Source organism: Malus domestica, chromosome 16, assembly GCF_042453785.1.
Source record: "Malus domestica chromosome 16, GDT2T_hap1".
Classification (NCBI taxonomy): domain Eukaryota; kingdom Viridiplantae; phylum Streptophyta; class Magnoliopsida; order Rosales; family Rosaceae; genus Malus; species Malus domestica.
The window spans coordinates 1,339,819-1,366,515 of record NC_091676.1 but is presented as its reverse complement, the minus strand read 5'-3'; the positions used below and the strand labels follow the sequence as shown (position 1 = coordinate 1,366,515).

Genomic DNA, 26,697 nt, shown 5'->3' with positions numbered 1-26,697 from the left:
TCACTTGAGTGCTAATACATTTTCTGTTTCATAGAGCTAGATTAGTGAGCTATTATGTTATATTTTATCTTTAGAGTAAATTCAATTCAACGATAAAAAATATAAAAAAGTATATAAAAAGCGAAAATGAATGTGTAAAAATTGTAATTTTAGGTGGTAAAAATTGTAATTTTTTATTTCGACATTTTTCACTTTCATAAGGTTGGCATTTTCTTTTGTTCAATGGACGTTAACATTTTTATAACCTTTTCATAAGGTGTACATAAGTACTTTTAATTTTTTTTTTCCGTATATTTTTATTGGTTATTTCAAAGCTACTCACATTGGATACAAATTTGTGTGATATTACTGTGTTGGCACTCAAAATCAGGAGGTTAATAAAGACCAGGAGATTAACAAAACCAGTACGGTCAACTCTTGATGAGCTCGAGATAAAGACTTAAGTAACTGATAACAAAGTTTAAGTGGTTCACTCTCAAAATTGGACTACATCCATTGCAATGCTCTGTAAATATTTGATGTGAATTACAATAAGTGCTCAATAATGTGATGTTTCTTTTCTCTTGTGAGTCAAACCGCTTATAAATTGTATTCGTCCCTCTTATATAGCCCTTTATGAGCCCCAAAAGTCTTGTGCTCTTAAGTGCTTAACCGATGTAGCATTGAATGAACTAAACGCGTAGACACAACTTGATGGCTACTCCTCCATCGTTCAATCCACACATGGAGATGAAGTGACATATGAATTGTGAAATATATATTATTTTAAGGATTTAAAACGATCATGAGTTCACATACTGAAATGTGAACACACATGAAAACGATATGATTGTACAACACATCAATTCTACAATATTTTCATACAAAAACCAGCCAATGACAATTATATATATTTGTGTGTGTATATTAAAACCAGTTTACATACAACAAGATACAATTATTGTAATTACAAATGATAAACATAATATACAAACGATCAACATAATAAACATAATAGAGGAACTCCCTTTCTCCTTAATTTTTGCCTCTTGGTTTTCTTTTTTTAAGAAAAAATGAACAATTGATGGCAAGTTAAGGTTATTCACCTCTTTCGAGGGCCAAAAAGATTCACATAGGCATTTTAGCCTCGTTTGACGTAAATAGTACTATTGCTAGGTATCCTTGTTGTTCTCTTACTTTTGAACTCTTTCAGCCCCTTATCTTCCCCGTTATTGTATTCACAGTTATGGTCACAATGCAGTAATTTTATCTAGCATTCATTTCCATGTAAAAAAAAATCAATTAAAACCTGTCAACCAATTAAAACCAAATAAAATATATAATATGCTTATATTATAACTTGATTTGGCTCACATCTTGAAATTTTATGATCTAATATTTTTTATACGCTCCAAGAGGAATAACAGTAAAAAAAAATATCAGTGAAAGAATCTCAAATATAAACTTAAGACCTCTTAGTTCAACATAGTGAATTGTCCTGTGGCAAATGATACACCTATAATCTGTTGAATTGCAACTATTTTGTTGTTGTTGATGCTTCTAGTGAATTAAACATTTACAAAAACTGACCATCAATATTTAATTTTAAACCTTTAATCAGATATGTATAGTGTACATAGTTACAATAAAAATTTTCTTAAATTGGGAGGCAATAATATTATTAATGCTCAAAACTAGTGACGTTAACAAAGTGGAGAATGGTCATGAGTCGGCCCTTGGTGAGCTCGAAGCATATTTTATATCTCAATTTGTTTGACCCCTATTAAGGAGTACTTGTCCTCATTATATAGGTCATCTATGAGCCCTCAACTCCCTAGGCTCGAGTCTATCACTTCCTATGAGCCCTCTTAGAGCAATTTCACCGGAGGTGGAATAGCCCAACACTTAGTCAAAAAACCAGGCTGACACCATGTCAATTCACTCTAGCCCAGCAACTTGCTTGGCACCCAGCCTAAGCTGGTATCTAGGCCAGTCCAAAACTGACTGACCAAGGAGCCAGGCTATTTGCCTAGCGCGTGCCTTTCACAGTGACAACCTCCGATTCTTTCGATTGGGGCCGAGCTGGAGAACAATTTCGTTGAGTTTTTTCCCGGTGACAACATCTGATTCCGAGCTACAGCATAACAAAACAACATATAAACAAACCCAGAAAGCAACGGCAAACCAAGAAAAACCCAAGGTGCGGATTTTCATTTTTCTGTGGGGAGACTGGAAGAGTTGCAGAGGGAGGTTCCAGGGGTGCAGAGCGAAATGGGTAGAGAGAGAGAGAGAGAGAGAGAGAGAGAGAGAGATAGAGAGAGAGGGAGAGAGAGATGCAGAAGGAGGTCCCAGGGTGTGTTGGGTGTGTGTTTGGCGGTGGTATTAGGTTTGCTTGTTTTTTCTGGGTTCTGATGAGGGGAGAGAGGGGGGGAGACAACTGGGGGAGATGGATGTACCGTGCATAAGGAATTGCACAGAGAAAGAGAGTATGTGTGCGGCTAATATTTTTATAAAATTGACTAGGCTATTTAGTTTTAGGGGTGGAAATGCCTTGGCCTATTATATTCACTGTGGTATATTACTGTTCACTTGAGTGGATAAATACGCTGGGTGCTGGCGCAAAGTCTTTAGGGGTGGACATGCTCTTAAGGAGTACTTGTTTGACCCTTTTTTAGTTGTCCTTTTGCTTTTTATTCCACATGTGGCAATGAGGTGGCATTTGTGCAAGTACACTTGCGCGCTTTCTTGGGACAACGTAGTCGATCGCCTTGCTTGACTTTGGGGTAGGTGGATATTCGTATCAAGTGCCCTAACTATCAGCTTTTATTTTCTTCCATAGCCATCTGTTTCCTCAGCTGGGTGTTAGTAGCCTAGACTTGATGTCTAGGTAGACTTGTCCCTCTGTTCCTGGGATCTTGTGTCTTAAAGATTTTCACCAACTTGCCTTTCAACGGTCGGAAAGTATTTTACAGGGAAATTGTTGGCCTAGTTGTTGACAGGACATGAGGAGGTTACGTGCTCCTGAAGTGCTCGGGATCATTCTTCCAAATTCATCATGCCTCTACAAATATTGGAATGACAGGTGTCATGCAGTATATACCATTAAGCCTTAATTATCCAAATATACACATTCAAATCCAATTCTGGTGCCGCTTATCCTAGCTACGGCTAGGATTGGTGGGTTTTCTTTTGTTTCTTTGTTTTTATCTTTCTCTTCTCCCATCTGCTGTTTTTTCCCTAGTTTTCTTGGCTGATTTGCCTTTTTCTCTCCCTTCTGATGTGTCTCATCTATATTCGATATTCCTCCAATTTCCGAGCTTCAATCATACTTTGCCGTGATTTGTTGCGGTGTTTCGAGTCGGTGAGTATAGATCTGATGCTTCCACTGGGTTGGGTGTTCCTCGCACTACCACCTTCTTTTTGTTGTCTGCCTTTATTGGCAGTGTTGCCCGTGGATTCCCACGAGCTTCTTTCAATTTGCTACAGGTTCTTTGTTGTCTGTAGCTGTGCTAGGAGTAAAGCTTGGGATTGGATGCTGGTATCGATGAGGTGAGGCTTAATTAAGGGCAAGAATTTGTGTAGATCAACATGCACGGCTGCTGTTTTGATGGTTCTAGCGGAAGATGCAGCAGAATTGGCTGTTTTCAATTTTCTTTTGTTTCGGTCTCAGCTCTGGGCCACTGTTGTTCCTGGGCCTTTTTGGTGTAAATTTTGATCATTTGTATTGCAAAGTTTGTTGTTGCAACTTGCAAGTAATGAATGTTACCTTTAATATAAAAAAAAGGGTAAATTACATACTAACCCCTCAGTTTTGAGGTCTATTGCAATCTTATACAACATCTTTAAAACATTTCACTTTCATACCTCAAGTACTATTTTATTTTAATTTCATACAATCGTTAGATTTTCCATCCATGGATCTGTTAAATGTTGACGTGGCTACCAAATGTCTGCCATGTGGCAAATAAAATAATTTTTTAATTTTTTTTTTAAAACCTGAAATTGGAAGAAGAAAAAAAAAAAAGGGGGTCCAAACCCAAAAGAAGGAGGAAGAAGAAGAAAGAGGAGGAGGAGGAGGAGGAGGAGGAAGAGGAGGAGGAAGAAGAAGAAGAAAAAAAAAATAAAGGGACTGAACCCAGAAAAAGGAGTAAGAAGAAGAAGAAGAGAAGAAGAAAGAGAAGGAGGATGAGGAAGAAGAAGAAGAAGAAAAAAAAAAGAAAAAGAAAGGGACCGAACCCAGAAGAAGGAGGAAAAAGAAGAAGAGAAGAAGAAAGAGGAAGGAGGAGAAAGAAGAAGAAGAAGAAAAAAAAAAAGAAAAAAAAAAGAAAGGGGTCCGAACCAAGAAGAAGGAGGAAGAAGAAGAAAGAGGAGGAGGAGGAGGAGGAAGAAAAAGAAGAAGAAGAAAAAAGAAAGAAAGAAAGGGACCGAACCCAGAAGAAGAAGGAGGAAGAAGAAGAAGAGAAGAAGAAAGAGGAGGATGAGGGAGAAGAAGAAGAAGAAGAAGAAAAAAAAAAAAAAAAGGGGTCCGAACCCAGAAGAAAAAGAAAGAGAAAGAGAAGAAGAAGAAGAAAGAGAAAGAGAAGAAGAAGAAAGATAAAAAAAAAAGGGACAGAACCCAGAAGAAGAAGAAGATAAGAAGAAAGAGGAGGAGGAGGAGGAAGAATAAGAAGAAGGAAAAAAAAAAGGGTCCGAACCCAGAAGAAGAAGAAAGAGAAAGAGAAGAAGAAGAAGAAAGAGAAAGAGAAGAAGAAGAAAAAGAGAGAAAAAAAAAAGTGGCAGATATGTTTTTTTTTTTAATTTAAAAAAATATTTTATTTGCCACGTGGCAGACATTTGGCAGTCACGTGTCATATATGTGGCAGCCACGTCAGCATTTAACAGATCCATGGATGGAAAATCTAACGGTTGTATGAAATTAAAATAAAATAGTACTTGAGGTATGAAAGTGAAATGTTTTAAAGATGTTGTATAAAATTGCAATAGACCTCAAACCTGAGGGGCTACTATGTAATTTACCAAAAAAAAAAAAAAAAAAACCCAATTAATAAATAAGCAATTGTGGGAGTGGGAGCCCGGGAGTACGTGAGGGGCTAAAAAAGAAAAAAAGAAACCCAATTAATAAATAAGCAATTAAAAAATGGTAAATTACATAGTAGCCCCTCAGGTTTGAGGTCTATTGCAATCTTATACAACATCTTTAAAACATTTCACTTTCATACCTCAAGTACTATTTTATTTTAATTTCATACAACAGTTAGATTTTTCATTCATGGATCTGTTAAATACTGACGTGGCTACCAAATGTTTGCGACGTGGCAAATAAAATGATTTTTTAATTTTTTTTTTAAAAACCTGAAATTGGAAGAAGAAAAAAAAAAAAAAAAAAAGGGGTCCGAACCCAAAAGAAGGAGGAAGAAGAAGAAAGAGGAGGAGGAGGAGGAGGAGGAGGAGGAGGAGGAGGAGGAGGAGGAAGAAGAAGAAGAAAAAAAAAAGGGACCGAACCCAGAAAAATGAGGAAGAAGAAGAAGAGAAGAAGAAAGAGGAGGAGGATGAGGAAGAAGAAGAAGAAGAAGAAAAAAAAAAAAGACCGAACCCAGAAGAAGGAGGAAGAAGAAGAAGAGAAGAAGAAAGAGGAGGGAGGAGAAAGAAGAAGAAGAAAAAAAAGAAAAAAAAAGAAAGGGGTCCGAACCCAGAAGAAGGAGGAAGAAGAAGAAAGAGGAAGAGGAGGAGGAGGAGGAGGAGGAGGAAGAAAAAGAAGAAGAAGAAAAAAAAAAAAAAAGAAGAAAGGGACCGAACCCAGAAGAAGAAGGAGGAAGAAGAAGAAGAGAAGAAGAAAGAGGAGGATGAGGGAGAAGAAGAAGAAGAAGAAGAAGAAGAAAAAAAAAAAAAAAAAGGGTCCGAACCCAGAAGAAGAAGAAAGAGAAAGAGAAGAAGAAGAAGAAAGAGAAAGAGAAGAAGAAGAAAGAGAAAAAAAAAAGAAAAAGGATGGAACCCAGAAGAAGAAGGAGGAAGAAGAAGAAGAGAAGAAGAAAGAGGAGGAGGAGGAGGAAGAATAAGAAGAAGGAAAAAAAAAAAAAAAAAAAAGGGTCCGAACCCAGAAGAAGAAGAAAGAGAAAGAAAAGAAGAAGAAGAAAGAGAAAGAAAAGAAGAAGAAAGAGAAAAAAAAAAGTGGCAGATATGTTTTTTTTTTTTAATTAAAAAATTATTTTATTTGCCACGTGACAGATATTTGGCAGCCACGTCAGCATTTAACAGATCCATGGATGAAAAATATAACGGTTATATGAAATTGAAATAAAATAGTACTTGAGGTATGAAAGTGAAATATTTTAAAGATGTTGTATAAGATTGCAATAGACCTCAAACATGAGAGGCCACTATGTAATTTACCCAAAAAAAAAGAAAAAAAAAGAAACCCAATTAATAAATAAGCAATTGTGGGAGTGGGAGCCTGGGAGTACGTGTTTAGTCAACTGTACTGTACTTGCCATCTAACAATTCAATTCGTATTATTAATTTGCTCGCGCCGGCCGTATCACTCTGCTAATTAAATGCTAACCCACAGTTTTTATATCAAATCAAGAAAGAGACACCAGAGCTGAACTCTACAGAGCAGGCATGGCGGCGACCACCGTGATTGGCGAACACGACTACGACGGAGCTCAAGAAATCAAGGATTTCGACAACACAAAACTCGGAGTCAAAGGCCTCGTTGACTCTGGCCTCACCTCCATCCCCCGCTTCTTCATCCACCCACCCGAAACTCTACCCGATACAAAATCCGATTCCCAACAAACACCGATCCCCACCATCGACCTCGCCGGCCTGCACACCCATCACCGTTCATCCATCGTTGACCAAATCAACCAGGCGTGTCGAAAGTTCGGTTTCTTCCAGGTCACAAATCACGGAATCCCGTTGGCAGCTCTGGACCGTACGATCTCAGCCATCAAGGCCTTTCACGAGCAGCCGGCGGAGGTCAAAACACGGGTCTACCGTAGGGATACGGTGACGGGCGTAAATTATGCCTCCAACTTCGACCTCTACAGCTCAAAAGCCGCCAGCTGGAGGGACACGCTAGCAGTTAGGTTGGGCCCCACGCCGGCGAATCCTCTAGAGGTGCCTGAGATCTGTCGGGATGCGGTTGCTGAGTGGGATCAGGAGAGCCAACGGCTGGGAGGCGTGTTGATGGAGCTGGTGAGCGAAGGACTGGGATTGAATGCGTGGAGATTGAGGGAGATGACGTGTCTAGAAGGGAGGATGATGGTGGGCCACTACTACCCCTACTGCCCGCAGCCTGATCTGACGGTGGGGATTGCGTCTCATTCTGACCCGGGAGTTTTGACCGTGCTGCTTCAGGACCAAACGGGTGGATTGCAGGTTAAATACGGTGAGGGTTGGCTGGATGTGAAGCCGGTCCCCGGTGCTCTTGTTATCAACGTCGGGGATTTACTTCAGGTAAATGTAGTTCAACTACAAAACTGATCTCACTGCCGATGTTCTCTAATAAAGATAAATTCAGTGTCGAAATATTGGTGAAAATATCAAAGAATATATCGTAACAATTTCGATATTGACTGTTTTCAATAGAAATGATGAAAATTTAAGGGTTGTTTAGATATAGACCCATACAACTCATATACTTCAGATAAAAACCCACCTATGAATAAACATTCAATCAAAACCCAAAATTTAAATAAATTACCACATAAGAAAATAAGTAACATATTAATATAAGTTATTTACAATTTATGCCACAACTTTCTATAACTGTTCTCATACAACCATTATTAGCCAACCATTATGGCTAACGTTTTTAACAATTTCTTATATCAGTCTAATAATGAATTAATATAATTCATTAGCATATCTCTTAACTATATAACTTTAGATAAATTATTTTGCGAACACAGAAACATATATATGATAGTAAAATATAAAATAGAAGATACATTTTTTGAAAAGTTAAATTGTAGGTAAACTATATTCATACAAAAACAAAATTGTAGATACACTATTGTTGTGAAAAAAAAAAGGTAAATATTGTATGTAAAATTGTAGATACATTACTGACACAGTAGGTAAATTAGTTTCATATAAAATTAAAAAGTAGGTAAATTATATTCATACAAAAATAAAATTGTAGATACATTATTGTTAAATAAAAACATGTAAATTTTTATCCTAAAATTTGAACAATAGATAAATTATTTTTGTACATACATTAATTTTTAAAAAATTAAACAATATGTACATCATTAGCTTCACCAATTATACACAGTAGGTAAATTATTTTTGCTAAAACTAAACAATAAGTAAATTATTTTTTAAGATACATTAGTGTTGTAAAAATTAAATAACAGGTACATTATTATATAGGTAAATTATGGTAAAAATTTATAGTTGGCAAAAAAAAAATTATATATATATATAGGTACATTATTTTATTGATAAATATTTTAAAAGATAGACTATTTCATTAAAAAATATATTTAAATTGAAAATTGTTATTAAGATTAAGAAAACTTTCCAAATTAATTCCTATATCAAATTAGAAGCAAATTTTATGAAGTGAGAGAAACATGAATCAACCAAATTCATATAACATGCAATGCATTTAGAATATTTATGCCTTTTTTATTATTTTATTTTTGTAAAATCATTAATCCTCCTTAAAATCTGCATATGTTTAATTGTGCACATTAAACATGCAAAAAGGGGTATTTTAGGCATTCGAAAAATTTAAAATGTCATAATTAATGAATTTGCTTATGTGAAGTCTAGTCATTGGGTTTTATTCGAGTAAAAATGTTATGTCGGGTTTTATATGAAAGAAATTGAGTTTGAGGGGTTAAAGTCATATTTTCAGAAAATTTAATATTAAATTTAGAGAATTTCAAGCACTGATTTAGACGAAATATAAGAATTTCTCTGATATTTAACCGAAATAAGTATTTTCATACTTTCTCGTTTTACTTTCTTCTGTTGTTACGATTCCACGGGAATATATAAGCTTTGGTATTTCAATTTTCCAGAATTATATGCAAGGTGGTTGTTCGTGATTTCTTAACCTGTAACTTTCATTGTGTCACAAGAACGAATCTTTGGTTGACTTTCAGATTATGTCCAACGGAGAATACAAAAGCGTAGATCATCGGGTGTTAGCTAACCCAAAACACGAAGCACGTGTGGCAATTGCAGTGTTCTTCAGGCCAAGTAATACAGAGGATACGTATGGTCCACTATCGGAGATGGTCTCGCCGGAGAAACCGGCACTTTACCAGCAATTTACGTTGTCAGAATTGCTGCAAAGGTTCTTCAAGAAAGGATTGGATGGCAAAGCTTTGGTCAATCACTTTAGGCTGTAAAACGGTATGAACCATTCACTATTGTATTTTGCAGCTGTGAATCATGTTATAGTTGGCCTTATTTCTTGATAGTGCTGATCATGGATTTGGTTTTGGCAATTATTAAATTACATTAGTGTTTTTTATTAATTTATTAATGTTTGATAGTTCTTAGCTTCCAACTGTAATTAGGGGTGAGCACTTGAAACCGAAAATCGAAAATATAATATGGACTGAGACGTACTGCACCAAACAGTTCAGTTTTTGTGATTTTGAAACGGTTTCGGTTTGAAACCGAACCGCAAGCTAAAAAACAGTTTGGCATTGGTTCTTAATGTCTAAAATCGAACTACATAGTATAAAAAATATATTTGTGGGCTTCAAAAAGTTTCGAACAACTAATGTAATTTATATTGTTTATGTTTTTGTATTGTGTAAAGTTGGCCAAGTTGAATTCAAGCATCGCCTCTCTTACTCTTAATCCAACCACAATAACAAGCTTCAAGAAGATCTCAAGCTTTTAGTTTACAAGGTTCAATGGCTGCTCATCCATTGGTTCACTTTCATAACGTCCAAGATCTTCCGAGGTATCGCTGATAAGCCCCTTCACAAGCTTAAAGGCCTCATAAGCTCTAGAAGAGTAAGTGTCGAAAAGGAAAGTGAAAGGGTTGGACAATGCAAAGTAGGAACTTGAAAGTTGAAACACCAAAACTTTTTTGTTGAATTACATGAACAATTTATTTTTTGGGGTTGTATTACTAATGCCATAACTCAATTATGTTGTATTAATGACATAAAACATTTAGTTTGCAAATGGTTTGAAACTGAAATAAAAACCGTTTGAAATCGAATCAAACCGCAAATAAATGATTTGGTTCTATTTTGATTCAAGCCTCAAAATCGCACCGAACTGAACGTCACCGACGGTTTGGTCAGAATATCTCTCTTCCAAATCGAACCAAACCGCAACCAGATGGATTGGTTCTATTTCTGATTCCCCTTATTTTTGTCTAATTGACATTTTGAGAATCTGAGATGACTGAGAATTTTCGTGTTTCTACAAACCTTTCAAAGTTTTCTTAAATTACATGCTACTCCATAGGGGTGTTAGTAAAATAGATTTAAACCTCAAGGGTTTTATTGTAATGTTCATAATTTATGGACTTTTATGAAAAAAGAACAAAACACTAGGGAGCGACAGTGTAATTTACCCATTGGCAATGAAGATGGAGTTCCGGGGCAACACGTCTTATCCGAATTCTCTCCCACCAAAACCATTATTTATTCATACACAGTGCCTGCTGCCTAAATCCAGGGCCTCTGTATCATCCTTTCGGACTTTGTGGTAAGCAATTTTCTCTGACCGGAAAAAGAGAAACCATGGCGGCGAACACCACGATCGGCGGTGAACGGGATTACGATAGAGCTGAAGAAGTCAAGAAATTCGACCAATCCAAGTTCGGGGTTAAAGGCCTCGTTGACTCAGGCCTCACCTCCATCCCCCGCTTCTTCGTCCACCCACCCGAATCTCTACCCGACCCCCGACATCATACCAAACCCGATACCCCAATCCCCACCATCGACCTGGCGGATCTTCACACCGATCGCCGCTCCTCCGTCGTTGACCAAATCAGCCGCGCCTGCCGAACGTTCGGGTTCTTCCAGATCACTAATCACGGCATCCCATCGGTAACTCTTGACCGCACGATCGCAGCCGTCAGGGCCTTCCACGAGCAGCCGACGGAGGTGAAAGCGCGGTTCTACCGCAGAGAGATGGGCACGGGCGTATCGTATATCTCCAACGTGGACCTCTACAGCTCAAAAGCCGCCAGCTGGAGGGACACGCTTCAAGTGAGGTTGGGCCCGATTCCCGCTGTTCCTGAAGAAGTACCGGAGATTTGCCGGGAGGATGTAGTTGAGTGGGACCGCGAGATCAAACGGCTGGGGGAGGTGCTGATGGAGCTGGCGAGCGAAGGCCTGGGATTGAACCCGAAGAGGTTGCAGGAGATGACGTGTCTGGAAGGGAGGGTGATGGCGGGCCATTACTACCCGTACTGCCCGCAACCTGATCTGACGGTTGGGCTTACATCTCATTCTGACCCGGGAGTGCTGGCCGTGGTGCTTCAGGACCGCATGGGTGGGCTGCAGGTTAAGTACGGTGACGGTTGGGTGGATGTGAAACCTGTTCCCGGTGCCCTCGTCATCAACGTTGGGGATTTTCTTCAGGTAAATTCTATTTTTAACTCTTACTGCCTGTGAAAGTAACCCTATGCCATTTAAAATTCAACGCTTTGTTTTTGGGTTGTGAAATTGACTAAAAAAATGAGTGTTTTACACATCTACAAATGATCAAAACGACAACATATCAATACAACAACAATTAAGTCATATTCCACTAAGGGTCAATTTGCGATTATTGTGTTTTTTTTTTAATAAATTGCTTGTTTTGTACTTTAAGAATAATTAATTGCAAAAGAAAGTAGTTGAAAGTTTGATAATTTGTATTTTTAAAAGTGTTGTGGGTATATAAAATAATGTAAAAGCAATGTTTATAAATAATGTCATTGTTTAAAATTAATGAACTTATTACCGGAGTTAAAAGTATTTCAAAGGTTCAACTTCGCTTTGTATTAAATCGGCTTTTAAGAGCAACCTACGTGCTCTTTTTTAAAACTGTTGTTTGACTGCTATTATTTTTAAAATAAGTAGTATATTTTATTTTTATCAAAGATTTTTTTTACTGCTTAACTTTAAAGTAAAACAATTTTTGGTGAAAAAAAAAAGTAATATCAAACTAGGCCTAAGAGGGGTTAGATGTATGACCTTTAAAATGTTATTGTGCTCAGTTTTGCACGAAGTATTCCGTTTGCCCCAAGTACTCGAAATTTTATTTTTAAGTCTCTTTCTAAGTCTTCTACGTTTTTTTGCCTTTGTTTAATAGTCGTTCTTGCCAGAGCATCTCTATCACATGTCGAAATCACTTTAACCGATTTTCTCTTTAGCAATCAAACTTTGTATCTGCATTCAGTAAATTTCCCTGCTAGTTTATTTGTTATTAGGCTTAATTGTAGAACTGTTAAATTGCAGTTTGTTCTTGGTGTTAAGGTAAACCCTACCTTGCCCCTTGAGTAATGCTTTGAGTTACGATTTGCTCCAAGCAGTAAACTCAATCTTAAATTTCTTTAAATTTGATGAGGTCGTAGTGGTACTATTTTAACGGAATTTTAGATGAAATTATACATGAAATGCCATCAATTTTAACCAAAATTTTGGACGGAGATGATGACAAGGAGCAAAGTCGAACACAAAACATAAGTAAAGGGGGGTAAAGTGAGAATTATCCTTACTTTTGGCGGGCAATAGAACTATTTCGCCTTTATTTTGTTTGCTGTTTAACCGAAACTCAATGTAATGGTTTGGTTCGTTTTCAGATTGTGTCCAATGGTGAATACCGAAGTGTAGATCATCGTGTGTTGGCGAACTCATCCCGTGAACCCCGTGTGTCAATCGCTGTGTTTTTCAATGTGAGTAGAAGGGATGACTCATACGGGCCATTGCCGGAGCTGGTCTCCCCAGAGAAACCAGCCCTTTACCGGCAGTTTACGCTTTCAGAGTTCATGCAAAGGTTCTTCAATAAAGGGTTGGATGGCAAAGCTTTGGTAAATCACTTTGAGCTGTAAAATACCACTATATGACCAGAACTGAAGTATGACCCATTGTATTTGAGAGGTGTGTCCTCATCTTTATTGTAATAAAAATACGAATTGGATTATCAAATGTGGAGTCTGCTTCGACAATTAAGAGCATTCGTTCACATACTCTTAAGTTCGTCGTTCTACACGTAGAAATAATGGGTTGCCCTCTCATGCGGTGGCGGAGGCATTACCAAGCCGGGATAAATGATTTTGAGAACTACCAAGCCTACGTGGCGATCTGGCCGAGTAACTAATAAGCTAACTACGTTCTTTGATTGTGTGCGGGGCGTGCCAACTTGCCGGCCGAGCTTGGTTAGGTAGTAAAATGTGTTGATGTCGCGTTGGGCGCACTGTTGACTTCTTGATCTTGCGACTGCGGCCGAGGAAGGAACACGTCTTAACCTTCGTGTTCTAGAGCCTGAAGACAAGGCTACTAGTTCTGCGAAGTTCACAAATCGTCAGCACAAGGTTCGGTCTGAGTAAATTATATTCGTGAGAGTATAGGTACACCATACTGGTATCAAACTATACGAATACAAATACTCGAAAATGATAAATGTCTTGATAGTAAATGTGGTTTGGCTGTTGGAATGCCAAACTCTAAAATATACTTGTGAATATCCAATCATAAAATAAAACTCGGCGTCCTATATGTCAAGCCTAGGACCCGACCTGTAACACCTCACTTCGCCGAGAAGGCTAGTGAGATGACCTCTACAAACAAGGACTTGGAAATCCTTGTTGATCGAGACTTGGATAAATAATCAGTCGGTCTCAAAGCAGTGTTGTCTATCCAAATTGAAGGTGCTCCTCGATTGGCTGATTCTATGGTTATAGTGATGTCTATCCAAACTGAAGATGTCGCCGGTTGCCTTCAGGTTTATCCAAACTGAAGATGTGTTGGCAGGAAGAAAGGGGAAGAGGAAAAAATCTCAAAGTTGTTAAGAAGCTTTGTGCAGGGCAATTTATGTGTTGATTTGAAAGGGTTGATGAGATGTTTGCAACTTTGTATTTATTGCCGAGTCTCCTTGATCGACAATCCAATAGAGACCTTTTCCGAATACACTCCAAAAATAATATCAAAATAACTAATATTATCTTTGACACATGCAAAAATCTACCTAGTCTCCTTATGCCCGTGGATTTCTGCAAAAGCAGACACATGCATCCTTTTGAAATCTCAAAGTACCTTTTCGCACGACATGCATTGTGATCAATTCTTATCACTTCAAACTCATCTGACAACATCCATCACCATGCAAAAAGGCCTAGCCTACCTAAGTTTCTTATCTCATCATTATCCAATACCAATATTTTCCTTTTGGTTGACCACTTATTTGTCTGGATGCAGCCATGCATGCCACATACTTTCTTCCAACCACACGCAATCCATGTAAATCTTATCACCCATTCACCAGATCATCGTAATAGTTCTAGTTTAAACTGGAATATGCCATTGCATGCGGCATCTCCTTTATTTTTGCTCATATGCATCCATGTGGCCAAAACCAAAACAACATCAAAACGCGTGCACCATTTGCACTTATATGATAATCATCCCATGCATGCTTCATTATCTGATGTCGTATCTTAAAGTATATCCCCATATTCCATCATCATTCAAATCAATTGGGATTTAGACAAATATTAGGTTTAAATAATTTAATATAATATTAAGAGATAATATCATAATTAAAATCATAATATTATTTCTCAATAATAATTAAAAATCATTTCAATCACTTTATCATTCAACGGTATAAAATTATGTTCATTCAACGGTCTCGATTACTCAGACTAATAATGTAAAATTGGGTCCAAACAGATATTAAATAGGAGGGACTTGAGAGTTTGTGTAATGACTTTACATTTTATTGGTTGCAATTGTTAAAACCTTATCATGACCCATTGTCTTAGGACTACACAATATTTTAGGCACTTGTGCTCTTTGTTTTGGCTAATTGTTTAGGCACTTGTGCTCTTTGTTTTGGCTAATGAAAATAATGAGGAGTTTAAATTTTGTAAATTAAATAATATAATTATCGATGATTGAATTATTTTTTAAACGTTAATTAACATGCTTATTTTTAATTTGTGACGTCTCATTTGATTTACTAATTTAATTTAAAAATTGAGTAATGATAAGAAAACTAAATTTAGAGACTAAGGGCACGTTTGTTTGACAGGATTAAGAGGGCTTGGACTGGACTAGACTATAGTCCGACGTTTGGTGTGCATCCGGATTAGCTTTAATGAGCTTAACCTGGACTCGCTTGGACTAACTGGCTCCTTAGCCGTTCTTAACGAGCAACCCCAAAATCGGGCGGATTCGTAAGCCAGAGAAAACCGAGAGATTTTTTGCGTCGTCCCTTCGTCCAGTCCAAGCCCTTCGTCCTCATCTCTACGTTCCCTCAACGTCGTCCTTGCCGTGCTCCCTCATCTTCGTCCTCCTCACCCTCATCTCTGCGTCTTCCGATCTCTGCATCTGCTCGCCCTCATTTGTATGGTAAACTTCGATTCTTCTATTAATTTCATGTATTTGTGTTGCAGATGGTAATTTTACTGAGCTTTATTTGATTTTGTTGTTTTGGGTTTGATAATTTTTGAATCATAGAGATCTGCACTTGAATAAATTAGGGTTTTGATATTTAGGTGAAATTGAAATTAGAATTTGGGCTTTTCATAAGATGAGATGGAACTTGGGAATTTAGGATGTCAAAGTTGTAAAACTTGGAAGTCCTACCCACATGTTGTTTTCGATTTTTAAAAATTGGGGTTTCAACAATGGGAGTACTCTGTGCGTGTGTGTGTCTGCGTGTGTGTGTGTGTGTTAGTGTACTATGTGTGTGTGTGTGTAATTTATGTGTATGTCATTACCAAAAATCCTCGTCTCCAAGCATACTCTCTCCAAACACCTCTTTCACTGTATGTTTTTATCTACCAAATTAGGATGAATTGATGAGTTAGTGCAGAAGTGTGTGTGTGTGTCTGTACTCATTACTCTGTGTGTGTGTGTTTGTGTACTGTGTGTGTGTGTGTAATTTCTCTGTGTGTGTGTGTGTGTGTTTGTGTGTACTCATTAACGTAGGGGGTGTGTGTGTGTTTGTGTACTTTGTGTGTGTGTTTGTGTACTCTGTGTTTGTGTAATTTCTCTGTGTGTGTGTGTGGTTGTGTACTCATTAACGTGGGGGGGGTGTGTGTGTGTGTTTGTGTGTACTTATTACTCTGTGTGTATGTGTGTGTATGTGTGTACTCATTAATGTGGGGGGGGGGGGGAGCGAGAGAGGGTGAGGCAGGGAAGGAGGTAGGGTTGGTCTAGAATTTTTGTTCCAACTGGAAGTCATCCCTGCAACAATCTCTCTGCTTATATTCTAATGTTGCGGTTAAGTTTCATTCAAAAGATTAGTGTCCGGTTTGAACTATTTTTGTTCTTACTTAATTCCTCATCTTTTGATCTTGAACTAGAATGGATGTTTTTTTTGTGGTCTGTGAGTTTAGTTGGTGTGTTTCTGTGTGTAATTTCTGTGAGTGTGTGTGTGTGTGTGTATTTTGCACTGGAAGTGTGTGTGTGTGTACTCTGTGTGTGTGTGTGTAATTTCTGTGTGTGTTTGTGTGTACTCATTAACGTGGGGGGTGTGTGTGTGTGTGTGTTTGTGTACTACCTATGTGTGTGTGTGTAATTTCTGTGTATGTGTGTGTGTAATTTCTGTGTGTGTGTGTTTGTGTACTGCCTGTGTGTGTGTGTCTAATTTCTGTGTATGTGTGTGTGTGTGTGTTTGTGTACTGCACTGGAAGTGTGTGTGTGTGTGTTTGTGTACTGCCTGTGTGTGTGTGTCTAATTTCTGTGTATGTGTGTGTGTGTGTACTCTGTGTGTGTGTGTGTTTGTGTACTGCACTGGAAGTGTGTGTGTGTGTGTGTGTTTGTGTGTACTCATTAACGTGGGGTGTGTGTGTGTGTGTGTTTGTGTACTGCCTGTGTGTGTCTAATTTCTGTGTATGTGTGTGTGTGTACTGTGTGTGTGTGTGTGTGTAATTTTTGTGTGTGTGTGTTTGTGTACTGCCTGTGTGTGTGTGTACTTTGTGTGTATCTAATTTCTGTGTATGTGTGTGTGTGTTTGTGTACTGCACTTGAAGTGTGTGTGTGTGTACTGTGTGCGTGTGTGTGTGTTTGTGTGTACTCATTAACGTGGGGGTGTGTGTGTGTGTGTTTGTGTACTGCGTGTGTGTGTTTGTGTACTGTGTGTGTGTGTGTTTGTATGTGTGTACTCATTAACGTGGGGGGGAGCGAGAGAGGGTGAGGCAGGGAAGGGGGTAGGGTTGGTCTAGAATTTTTGTTCCAACTGGAAGTTCTCCTTGTAACAATCTCTCTGCTTATATTCTAATGTTGCGGTTGAGTTTCACTCAAAAGTTTAATGTCCGGTTTGAACTATTTTGTTTGTCCTTACTTAATTGCTCATCTTTTGATCTTGAACTAGAACAGATGTTTTTTTTGTGGTCTGTGAGTTTAGTTGGTGTGTTTCTGTGTGTGTGTATCTTTAGTTGGTCTGTGAATGTGTGTGTGTGTGTGTATCTTTAGTTGGTGTCTCTGTGTGTGTGTGTGTATTCTGCACTGGAAATGTGTGTGTGTGCTCTGTAAGTGTGTGTGTGTATTTAGTTTATAACCATGATATTACAATGTGAATGTTTTGTATGCTGAACTGCAATATTCTGTGGTTGTTGGTTGCAAAGAAGAGGAGCATAAACGGAAGGATAAGGCTAAGACTACCGCTTCACAGGTGTCATTTAATTTCCCTTTTAACATGCAATGCCTAGCAATTGTGACTTGACTGGTTTTTTTTTTTTGTTGATCCAACATTAATTGTGACTTGGCTGTTTATTTTTTGGGCTGTTAATGCAGTTACTTGTTTCAGAATTCTTTGTATACCATTTATTTTGATCTAGTTCATTTCGTATCATAATCACTTCATTTCCATCACCCTTAATAACAGTAAATATTACATATATAATGTCCTTATTTAATTTTCCTTTTTTTTTTGTTTGGATAGATATGGATCGAATGAAGCTTTTATTGATCTTATTGTTAGAGATGTCTCATTTAGAGACAATTTGCATTTGTACGATTCTTGTGGTGATGATGCTAAGGGCCAAACAGAGACATGTTGAATGATCCACTTTGACTAATCGTTCACTTGTTAGACGAGAGATTAGTTTGTGTTATCTGAATGGTATAATAGGAAATATTGATATTGAATGTGTCAACGAATTGAGAATGGATAGAAGGACTTTTGCCATATTATGTGACTTACTTAGTCAAGATGGGAGGGTAAAAACTGATGGTTTGGTGTCTGTAGAGGAGCATGTGTGTATGACTTTACAAATACTAGCACATCATACTAAGAATCGTAGTATTGACGGTAGATTTTATAGGTCGAGAGAGACTATAAGTAGGTATTTCAATAGCGTATTGCAAGGAATTTTGCGATTACAAGGTATCCTACTAAAAGTCCCTCAGCCTGTGCCTATTGATTCTACAGATCCTAGGTGGCGATGTTTTAAGGTATGATAATTTTTTTTTCATTTTCCCTAAGCTTTAACTCTTCATTCCCTTTGTATAAATTAACAAAAGCTTAATTTTTTATTTTTTTTTAGAATTGCTTGGGAGCAATAGATGGAACACACATTGATATGCATGTACATGAAATTGACAAACCAAGATACCGAACAAGAAAGGGTCGAGCCGCAACTAATGTGTTAGGTGTGTGTTCAGGCGATATGCAGTTCATATATGTGTTTCCAGGTTGGGAGGGTTCCGCATCAGACTCTAGAGTGCTACATGATGCAATTACTAGGCCTAATGGTTTTAAGGTACCAACGGGTAAGAGTATTAGTTAGTCTCAACTTTGTAAGTTATGTCTAGTTTTGTTTGTCAACTACAAAACACTAATAACGTTTTTTTTTATTAGGTTATTATTACCTTGTAGATGGTGGTTATACAAATGGTGAAGGATTCCTTGCACCCTATAGAGGAATACCTTATCATTTATCTGAATGGGAGGGACGAACACCTTTTAATAAGGAAGAGTATTTTAACATGAAGCATTCTAAGGCAAGGAATGTAATTGAACGTTGTTTTGGCTTGCTAAAAGGAAGGTGATCGATACTAAGAAGTCCATCTTTCTATTTGATAAGGACACAAGGTCGAATAATTACCGCTTGTTGCCTACTACACAATCTTATTAGGCAAGAGATGTCTGTAGATCCACTGGAAAATTTGCCAATAATACAAGATGGACAAAATACAGAAGAAGGTGAATATGTTGGTAGTGTTGAAACATCTGACCAGTGGACTGCAAAGAGGAATGTCATGGCTCAGGAAATGTATAATGAGTGGAGAGCAATTAGGAACCAGCAACCGAACTAGTTATATGTGTTAATGATAACATTTTATTTTAGTATTCCTTTTTATCATGCCTTTGTTGGATATTAGCATAATTATTAGATTGCTCATCAGTGAATGTTAAAACTTTTTTATTGATTGGATGGTATGCAAATTATTTGGATATTATGCAAATTAATTGGATATTATGTAAATTGATTATTTGTATTGTATTTTAGTACATTCAAATATTTTTTGTTTAGGTATGGATAAAGACAATATTTTGAATGCTACTCAAGAGCCAAAAGGAAGAAGGCGTAAATGGGAAGCATTTGAGGAAGAAGTATTACTATCCGTTCTTGAGGATTTTGTTGCTCGGAAGCAACGGTGTGATACCGGTGCTTTCAAACAAGGTACTTTGATTGAAATAGCGAAAGCTGTCAATGTTTTATGTCCTCATTTCAATATAAATGCAACTCCACATATTGAGTCAAAGTTAAAGAAATGGAAAAAAACATATAGTATGGTCGTTGACATGATAAACACAAGTGGATTTGCATGGAATGATGTCAAAAAGTGCGTTGAAGTTGATAGTGATGACGCATGGCAAACTTATGTGCAGGTTCATATCCTATTTTATTTATACATTAGTTTTGTTCTTGCTGCTTTATTTGTTACACATGCTCAATTTTAGTTTTGCTATTTTGATATAATCTTAGAAAAATAAAGAAGCCAATGGATGGAGAAGCAAACCTTTTCCACTGTATGATCGATTCGCATATATATTTGGAAAAGATCGGGCTACGGGTAATGTAGCCGAAACCCCTGCTGAAATGGTGGAGGAACAAAGTCATGATCAAGTTGGTGCAAGTGATATTAGAGGTGAAAATTTTGTTTCTTCAATGAACGAACAAAGCCAACAAAGCATCCCATCTGAAAATAGCCAACGAAAGAGGAAAAGAGGTGTGGGAAGTTCAAGTGATGGAACCGAGGCAATTATCAGTGGACTGAAAGAATTTTATGTTGAAAGTGGGAAGAGGATGCAAATGGTAACTGAAGCTTTAGTTCAAGTTACTGCAGATCATAGTGACATAGCTAACGAACTTGAAGAAATGGGTCTTTCTCCTATGGATCAAATTGATGCATTGTCTCTTATTTTGGATAAACAAAAAAATGTGGGAGTGTTCAGGGTAATCAAACCAGAACTCAAGAAAGTGTTTGTCCAAAGGCTTTTAAGCGACAAAGCAAGCGGATGAGTATATTATGTAGTGTCTTTTGATATGGATGTATTTTATTAATCGTACAATCTTAAGTTATGACTTATAACTTAGCTTTCCACTATGAAGTATTTTGGCTAATGTTAACTAGGAGTTTGTAAATTATGGAGATCTACTTTTGAATGGTATACTATAGTTCACTGGTATTTTGTAAATTATGGAGATCTTCTTATGTACTTGCTCTTGCTTGTTAATCTAGTCAGCTATGAATTATGCCACATGGAAAAAGAGACGGCCCCTTATAGCCTGTTTAATTACCATGTTTTTCTATTTTCTTTTCTTTTGAGCAAGGTTTGTTGGGTACACTTGGAGAATTCTTGAAACCAAAGTATTAGTACTCACGTTTCCCCTTCCTTCAAAACCCTACCACCATTGGATCCTAGTCATCTTCACCCAACAGAGAACCAGAACACCATATATCATGCACGTGAAGAACTTAAGTGACATTTTCCATGGCAATTTTACTTGCTTCAGACAAATATCTAATATGAGTTCCGTTTTCTTAAACTCTATAATCCAAGAAAACTATCATTAGTTAATGTTCGATTTTATTGCATAAAGTTTAGGATTACTCTATTACACAAGTATCTTCTCATGACATTTGTAGCATTACTTTATTACACAATGGCAAAAATTTGTAGTCCTAGTGTAAGCAAACACAAATCTGATGAACAGTACTGTTTTTATTATCCTGCTTCTTAGTCCGACACTGCACCAAACGCTTCACTAAGTTAGTCCAGCTTAGTCTAGTCTAAGCCAGTCCAGCTTAGTCCCTACAGCTAGTCCAGTCCGAGACAATCCGGGTCAACAAACGCCCCTAAAATTACAAACCAAATAATATACCACAATATAAATGAGGACTTCCATTAATTAATAAATCGATCATCCTCTTTACTTTCAAAATCATGACGGGGGTGGCGATGGAGAACACCGTGATCGGCGAACTGGATTACGATAGAGCTAAAGAAATCAAGCAATTCGACAGCTCCAAGCTCGGAGTCAAAGGCCTCGTTGACTCTGGCCTCACCTCCATCCCCCGCTTCTTCATCCACCAGCCCGAATCTCTACCCGACCCCCGACACCATACCAAACCCGATATCCCAATCCCCACCATCGACCTCGCGGATCTTCACACCCATCGCCGCTCCTCCATCGTTGACCAAATCAGCCGCGCCTGCCGCACGTTCGGGTTCTTCCAGATCACTAATCACGGCATCCCATCCGTAATCCTGGACCGCACGATCGCAGCCATCAGGGCCTTCCACGAGCAGCCGACGGAGGTGAAAGCGCGCTTCTACCGTCGAGAGATGGGCACGGGTGTATCGTATTTCTCCAACCTGGACCTCTACAGCTCAAAAGCCGCCAGCTGGAGGGACACGCTTCAAATGAGGTTGGGCCCGATTCCACCGGTTCCTGAAGAAGTTCCGGAGATTTGCCGGGTGGATGTTGTTGGGACCGTGAGATCAAACGGCTGGGAGAGGTGCTTATGGAGTTGGCGAGCGAAGGGCTGGGATTGAATTCTAAGAGGTTGCAGGAGATGACGTGTCTGGAAGGGAGGGCGATGGTGGGGAATTACTACCCGTACTGCCCGCAACCTGATCTAACGGTTGGGCTTACATCTCATTCTGACCCAGGAGTGCTGACCGTGCTGCTTCAGGATCACATGGGTGGGCTGCAGGTGAAGTGCGGTGAGGGTTGGGTGGATGTGAAACCTGTCCCCGGTGCTCTCGTTATCAACGTTGGGGATTTTCTTCAGGTAAATTCCATTTTTACCTTTAACTACGTGTGAAAATATATTGCTTACTTTCTGCCCACTGCCATAAATTGCATACAAATGATGATTTTTTTTTTTAATTCAACTCATTTTGTTAGATATATGGTGTATCGGACAATATTTTGAGCAGCACGTTAAAAAATTTCTTTAAAAACTGAACACTTTGTTTTTAGGTTGTGAAAAATACTAAAAAAATGAGGATTTTACAAATTTACTAATGGATAGGAAACTGAATTTTGTAAACTAGATGACATAAAAGTTGATAAGGGATTATTACTTAAGTGTAGATTAACGTGTTTATTTCTTATTTGTGACATTAATCATTATTAAATTTTAAAAGGGTAATGCTATGTAGTATACATTTTGGACAAAATTTGCAAACTAAATGATATTTCACAAAGAAAAATAAGCAAGTTTACCAACACTTAAGTAATAACTCTACCTTGTCCCTTGAGTGATGTTTCGTGTTCCAAGTTGCTCCATGCAGTAAACTCCATCTTAAATTTCATTAAATTTGATGAGGTGGTAATGGTAGAGAAATTTTATTTGAACTTATTTGATTTCTCTCTACATTCAGGTTAAATTTTAAATGTGAATTGTCCTTTTTATCCTATTCCATTATTACCATTAAGTACGAGATGAATTAACAATAAAATTAAAATTTATCAATAAATTCACACCCAATACTCAAACCCTACCATCACTTAATCCAGATATTGTAGAATAATTAAAAATAATAGGGTAAACTGTCATTTGACTTCTTGAACTATTACTCCAGTTGAAATTGACCACCTAAACTATTTTTTTGGTAAATTAATCCCATGAATTATTTGAAATCAGCCAATTGACCCATTGTCTTGTCGGTAGATTCCATCCATTATTTGGTCAAATTCAGAGGAAAATTTGTTTTTCCTTCATCAATTCTTACTTGCCAATTATAACCACCAATAAACTTATGACATTTGAAAATAAAATAAAATGTAATGACAATGTGAGATTGTCTGTTATATATACGTTTGGTTTTTTTATTTTATGTTTTCTCATTATGCTATATGTTTTTGAATTACTCCATGTCCATATGTCAAAATTTTATTGGTAGTTATAACTGTTAAGTAACAATTGATGATGAAATGACTAATTTGTCATTGAATTTGACGGAATTGATTTCGCAATCTATCGGCAAGGGGTTAATTGATTGATTTTAAATAGTTCAGAGGGCTAATTTACCAAAAAAATTGTTTAGGGGTCAATTTCAACTAGAGTGATAGTTCAGGGAATTAAATCACAATTTACCCAAAATAATATAGGTATAAAGAGTAAACTAGGTGTAGAAAGAGATTATACGAGGTCAAAAGAAATTCCCCACAGAATTTTAGATGAAATTAGACGGCAACGTCATCAATTTTAATCAAATTTTGGACGGAGATGACGGCAAGGAGCAAAGTCGAACACAAAACAAAAGCAAGGGGGGGGGGGGGGGGCAAAGTGAGAATTTTCCTTCCTTGTGGCGGGCAATAGAGATTTTTGGCCTTTATTTTGTTGGCTGTGAAACTGAAACCAAATGGTTTGGTTCATTTGCAGATTATTTCCAATGGTGAATACCAAAGTGTAGCTCATCGTGTGTTGGCGAACTCATCCCGTGAACCACGTGTGGCCATCGCTGTGTTTTTCAATTCGAGCAGAAGGGAGGACTCGTATGGGCCATTGCCGGAGCTAGTCTCCCCGTTGAAGCCGGCACTTTACCGGCAGTTTACGCTCTCGGAGTTCATGCAAAGGTTCTTCCAGAAAGGATTGGATGGCAAAGCTTTGCTAAATCACTTTGAGCTGTAAAATACTACTATTTGACCAAAACTGTACGAACTATTTGAGATGTGTGTAACTTATCTTTACTATAATAAAAATTAGCAGCATTCATGGGTAGCCCTCTAATGGGAATCGAGGTGAAATTTGAAGAGAAATAACAGCATGGCGGCAGCGGCGGTGGAGAACACCTTGATCGGCGAACTGGATTACGATAGAGCTGAAGAAATCAATCAATTGTGCGTAACATTGCAAAGTCGAGTAATCAAAACAGCTCACATATCCTCTTTACAACAACCAGCTGATATTTTCACAAATTGGGTTTTACTATTGCGAGGTTTTGTGGGTTTTATTACTAATGCATACTTTCGTTAATTTGAGGGAGAAATTCAGGTATGACAGAACTTACAGTAATTAATTCATACAGCTTCAAGTACAGGAGCTGATGATTTCTCAAGTCCCCTAAAAATTGATTGCATTTGATTAGGGGAGTAAAGGTTATAGATCCCTTGTTTCGCATTGTTGCTCATTCAATTCACTTACCTCTATGGTTAAGTGGCTTAACCCCAACTATGTCGTTGACATCCTCTAATGGAGTGCCTCTTTTTATAGATGATAGTGTTGTCTTGAGCCTTGACCATCTTGGAGGGACAAAAAAAATATATCATTTCGTTCACTTATATTATAACATGTAGAGTACCGTTTGAATACCCAACATTTGAACAAATCTCTCGAGTATTGGAGTTGTCTAGAATATGTGTATATCTTCTCGTCACAAAATCGAAATTGAATAATTGAATAATTGAATAATGCTTTGGTTAATTTTTCAGATTATGTCCAACGGTGAGTACAAAGCTGCTCTTCATCGGGTGTTGGCAAACCCATACCGCGAACCTCGGGTGTCAGTTGCAGTGTTTTTTAGTCCAGGCACTCGAGAGGACACATATGGCCCATTGCCGGAGCTGGTCTCGCCGGTGAAACTGGCACTTATACCGTCAGTTTACTCTTGCAGAGTTCATGCAAAGGTAAAATAAAGGAACTAATGACAAATCTTTGCTAAATCACTTTGAGCTGTACAAACATCAATGACTAAAGCTTCCAAATGAAAACAATGTGGGTTCTAATCGAATCCAAACGATTTCTGACCTACACAGATTTCAAACCAAACTTGATATTTTATTATCCAGATTTCCTTGGTGTTTAATCCTGGTTTCCTCCACCCCCAAACCACTCTGACATCTCTTCATCGTCGGTTGAATCAGAAAGCTCCAATCTTTTTGAAATTTTGACATACCTAGATTCGTTATTGTTTGCCTTATGCGTCAAGGCGCCTTTGCTCCTCTCTAACATCTTCAACTTCCACAAAGTCCCTTTTTTGTGGATTCTGAGACAGTTCCGTCTTACCTCCTGAGACGGGAAAAGCCTACTAACCCAGAAGCCTCATTCCATGAGTTCGAACGATTGCAGGCGTCATCTTCTTAGTAGAATTCAAACTCTTCAACTTCTTAAGGTAGCCTCCGTCATCACATACAGGTTCAGCAGAAATCTCCGAAGAATGTGCTGCCTTTGGCCTTTTATGATCGCATTCTAAGCACACCATGTTTCTCTTAAAGTAGAACCTGCACGAAAACAGATCTCTAATCACGTAAGGTAAATTAGAAAAACGGAACCACTTGAAACTGAAGCATTGATTTCCAAATCGAAAACGAAAGAATGCGCATCCCACTTGCAGGGATTTATCTGCCGGTTTGGAGTCTTCTCTTTGCATTGCAAGCATCTACATCTGAAAAGACATTTACTCTCTAAATCTCAATAAGAAATGGAATTACAGAAGAATGTTAAGATTTTAGCATCCATTAATTGTCACATATCCAGTCCCCCTTCTTCAACGGAAGATGTTATTGATCCTCTCTTAGTCGTGTCAGTCCTTCTTGGAAAATATCATCACAACGAAGGCCCTTGATATTTCTAGCAAAGTTAAGGAAGTTGCATCCGCTGAAAAAAAATATTATTGAGGATAAAACAACTAATCAAGATTCAATAATCATAAACTGCACGATCAAGCTGTCAAATTACATGGGGCCAAGCCAGTCGGCTGGCTTCATTGGAACTTATTTGGCCTTTTTCTTGTGGAATTGAATGGTCTGACACCAAAGCGACCCTCTTTATCCTTGTAGTTGTACACTTTGGGGGATTGGAGTCAATGTTCTCAGTGCTGTACTCAAACTCTACCATCTGTTTGAGTAGCCGTCTCACTGATTCTTTGACCATTTTATTTAGACATGGCTTGTTCTCCACTGTACCAATAACGGGATCAAGCCCATACGTTAACAAGAAACGCATGACATCCACAGTGCGGCCACCATCTTCCCGTGCCTTCACGTATGTTCTCTCAGTCTCCTCTCAAATTGCAGGAGCTGCAAACCTACTAAAATGCCTGTTCTGATTA

At 37.9% G+C, this 26,697-nt stretch overlaps 2 protein-coding genes and 1 pseudogene across 2 annotated transcripts; all 3 read left to right on the top strand.

Moving 5' to 3' along the window:
• The first annotated feature begins 6,299 nt into the window (after positions 1-6,299).
• Positions 6,300-10,140, top strand: LOC103429438 (1-aminocyclopropane-1-carboxylate oxidase homolog 11-like). The gene is made up of 3 exons (XM_029095470.2): positions 6,300-7,437; positions 9,099-9,351; positions 9,767-10,140. The coding sequence occupies exons 1-2, from the start codon at positions 6,598-6,600 to the stop codon at positions 9,345-9,347; spliced, it is 1,089 nt and encodes a 362-aa protein (XP_028951303.1). The 5' UTR covers positions 6,300-6,597; the 3' UTR covers positions 9,348-9,351; positions 9,767-10,140.
• A 293-nt stretch (positions 10,141-10,433) lies between these two features.
• On the top strand, positions 10,434-13,103 carry LOC103429439 (1-aminocyclopropane-1-carboxylate oxidase homolog 4-like). The gene is made up of 2 exons (XM_008367589.4): positions 10,434-11,552; positions 12,758-13,103. The coding sequence occupies exons 1-2, from the start codon at positions 10,707-10,709 to the stop codon at positions 13,004-13,006; spliced, it is 1,095 nt and encodes a 364-aa protein (XP_008365811.1). The 5' UTR covers positions 10,434-10,706; the 3' UTR covers positions 13,007-13,103.
• Positions 13,104-21,211: 8,108 nt separating this feature from the next.
• On the top strand, positions 21,212-24,368 carry LOC103422016 (1-aminocyclopropane-1-carboxylate oxidase homolog 4-like; annotated as a pseudogene).
• The last annotated feature ends 2,329 nt before the right edge of the window (positions 24,369-26,697 follow it).

Coding starts and splice junctions, on each gene's coding strand:
- LOC103429439 (XM_008367589.4), top strand. CDS start 10,707: ATGGCGGCGAACACCACGATCGGCGGTGAACGGGATTACGATAGAGCT. Junction 11,553..12,757: donor ACGTTGGGGATTTTCTTCAG/GTAAATTCTATT, acceptor GTTCGTTTTCAG/ATTGTGTCCAATGGTGAATA.
- LOC103429438 (XM_029095470.2), top strand. CDS start 6,598: ATGGCGGCGACCACCGTGATTGGCGAACACGACTACGACGGAGCTCAA. Junction 7,438..9,098: donor ACGTCGGGGATTTACTTCAG/GTAAATGTAGTT, acceptor GTTGACTTTCAG/ATTATGTCCAACGGAGAATA.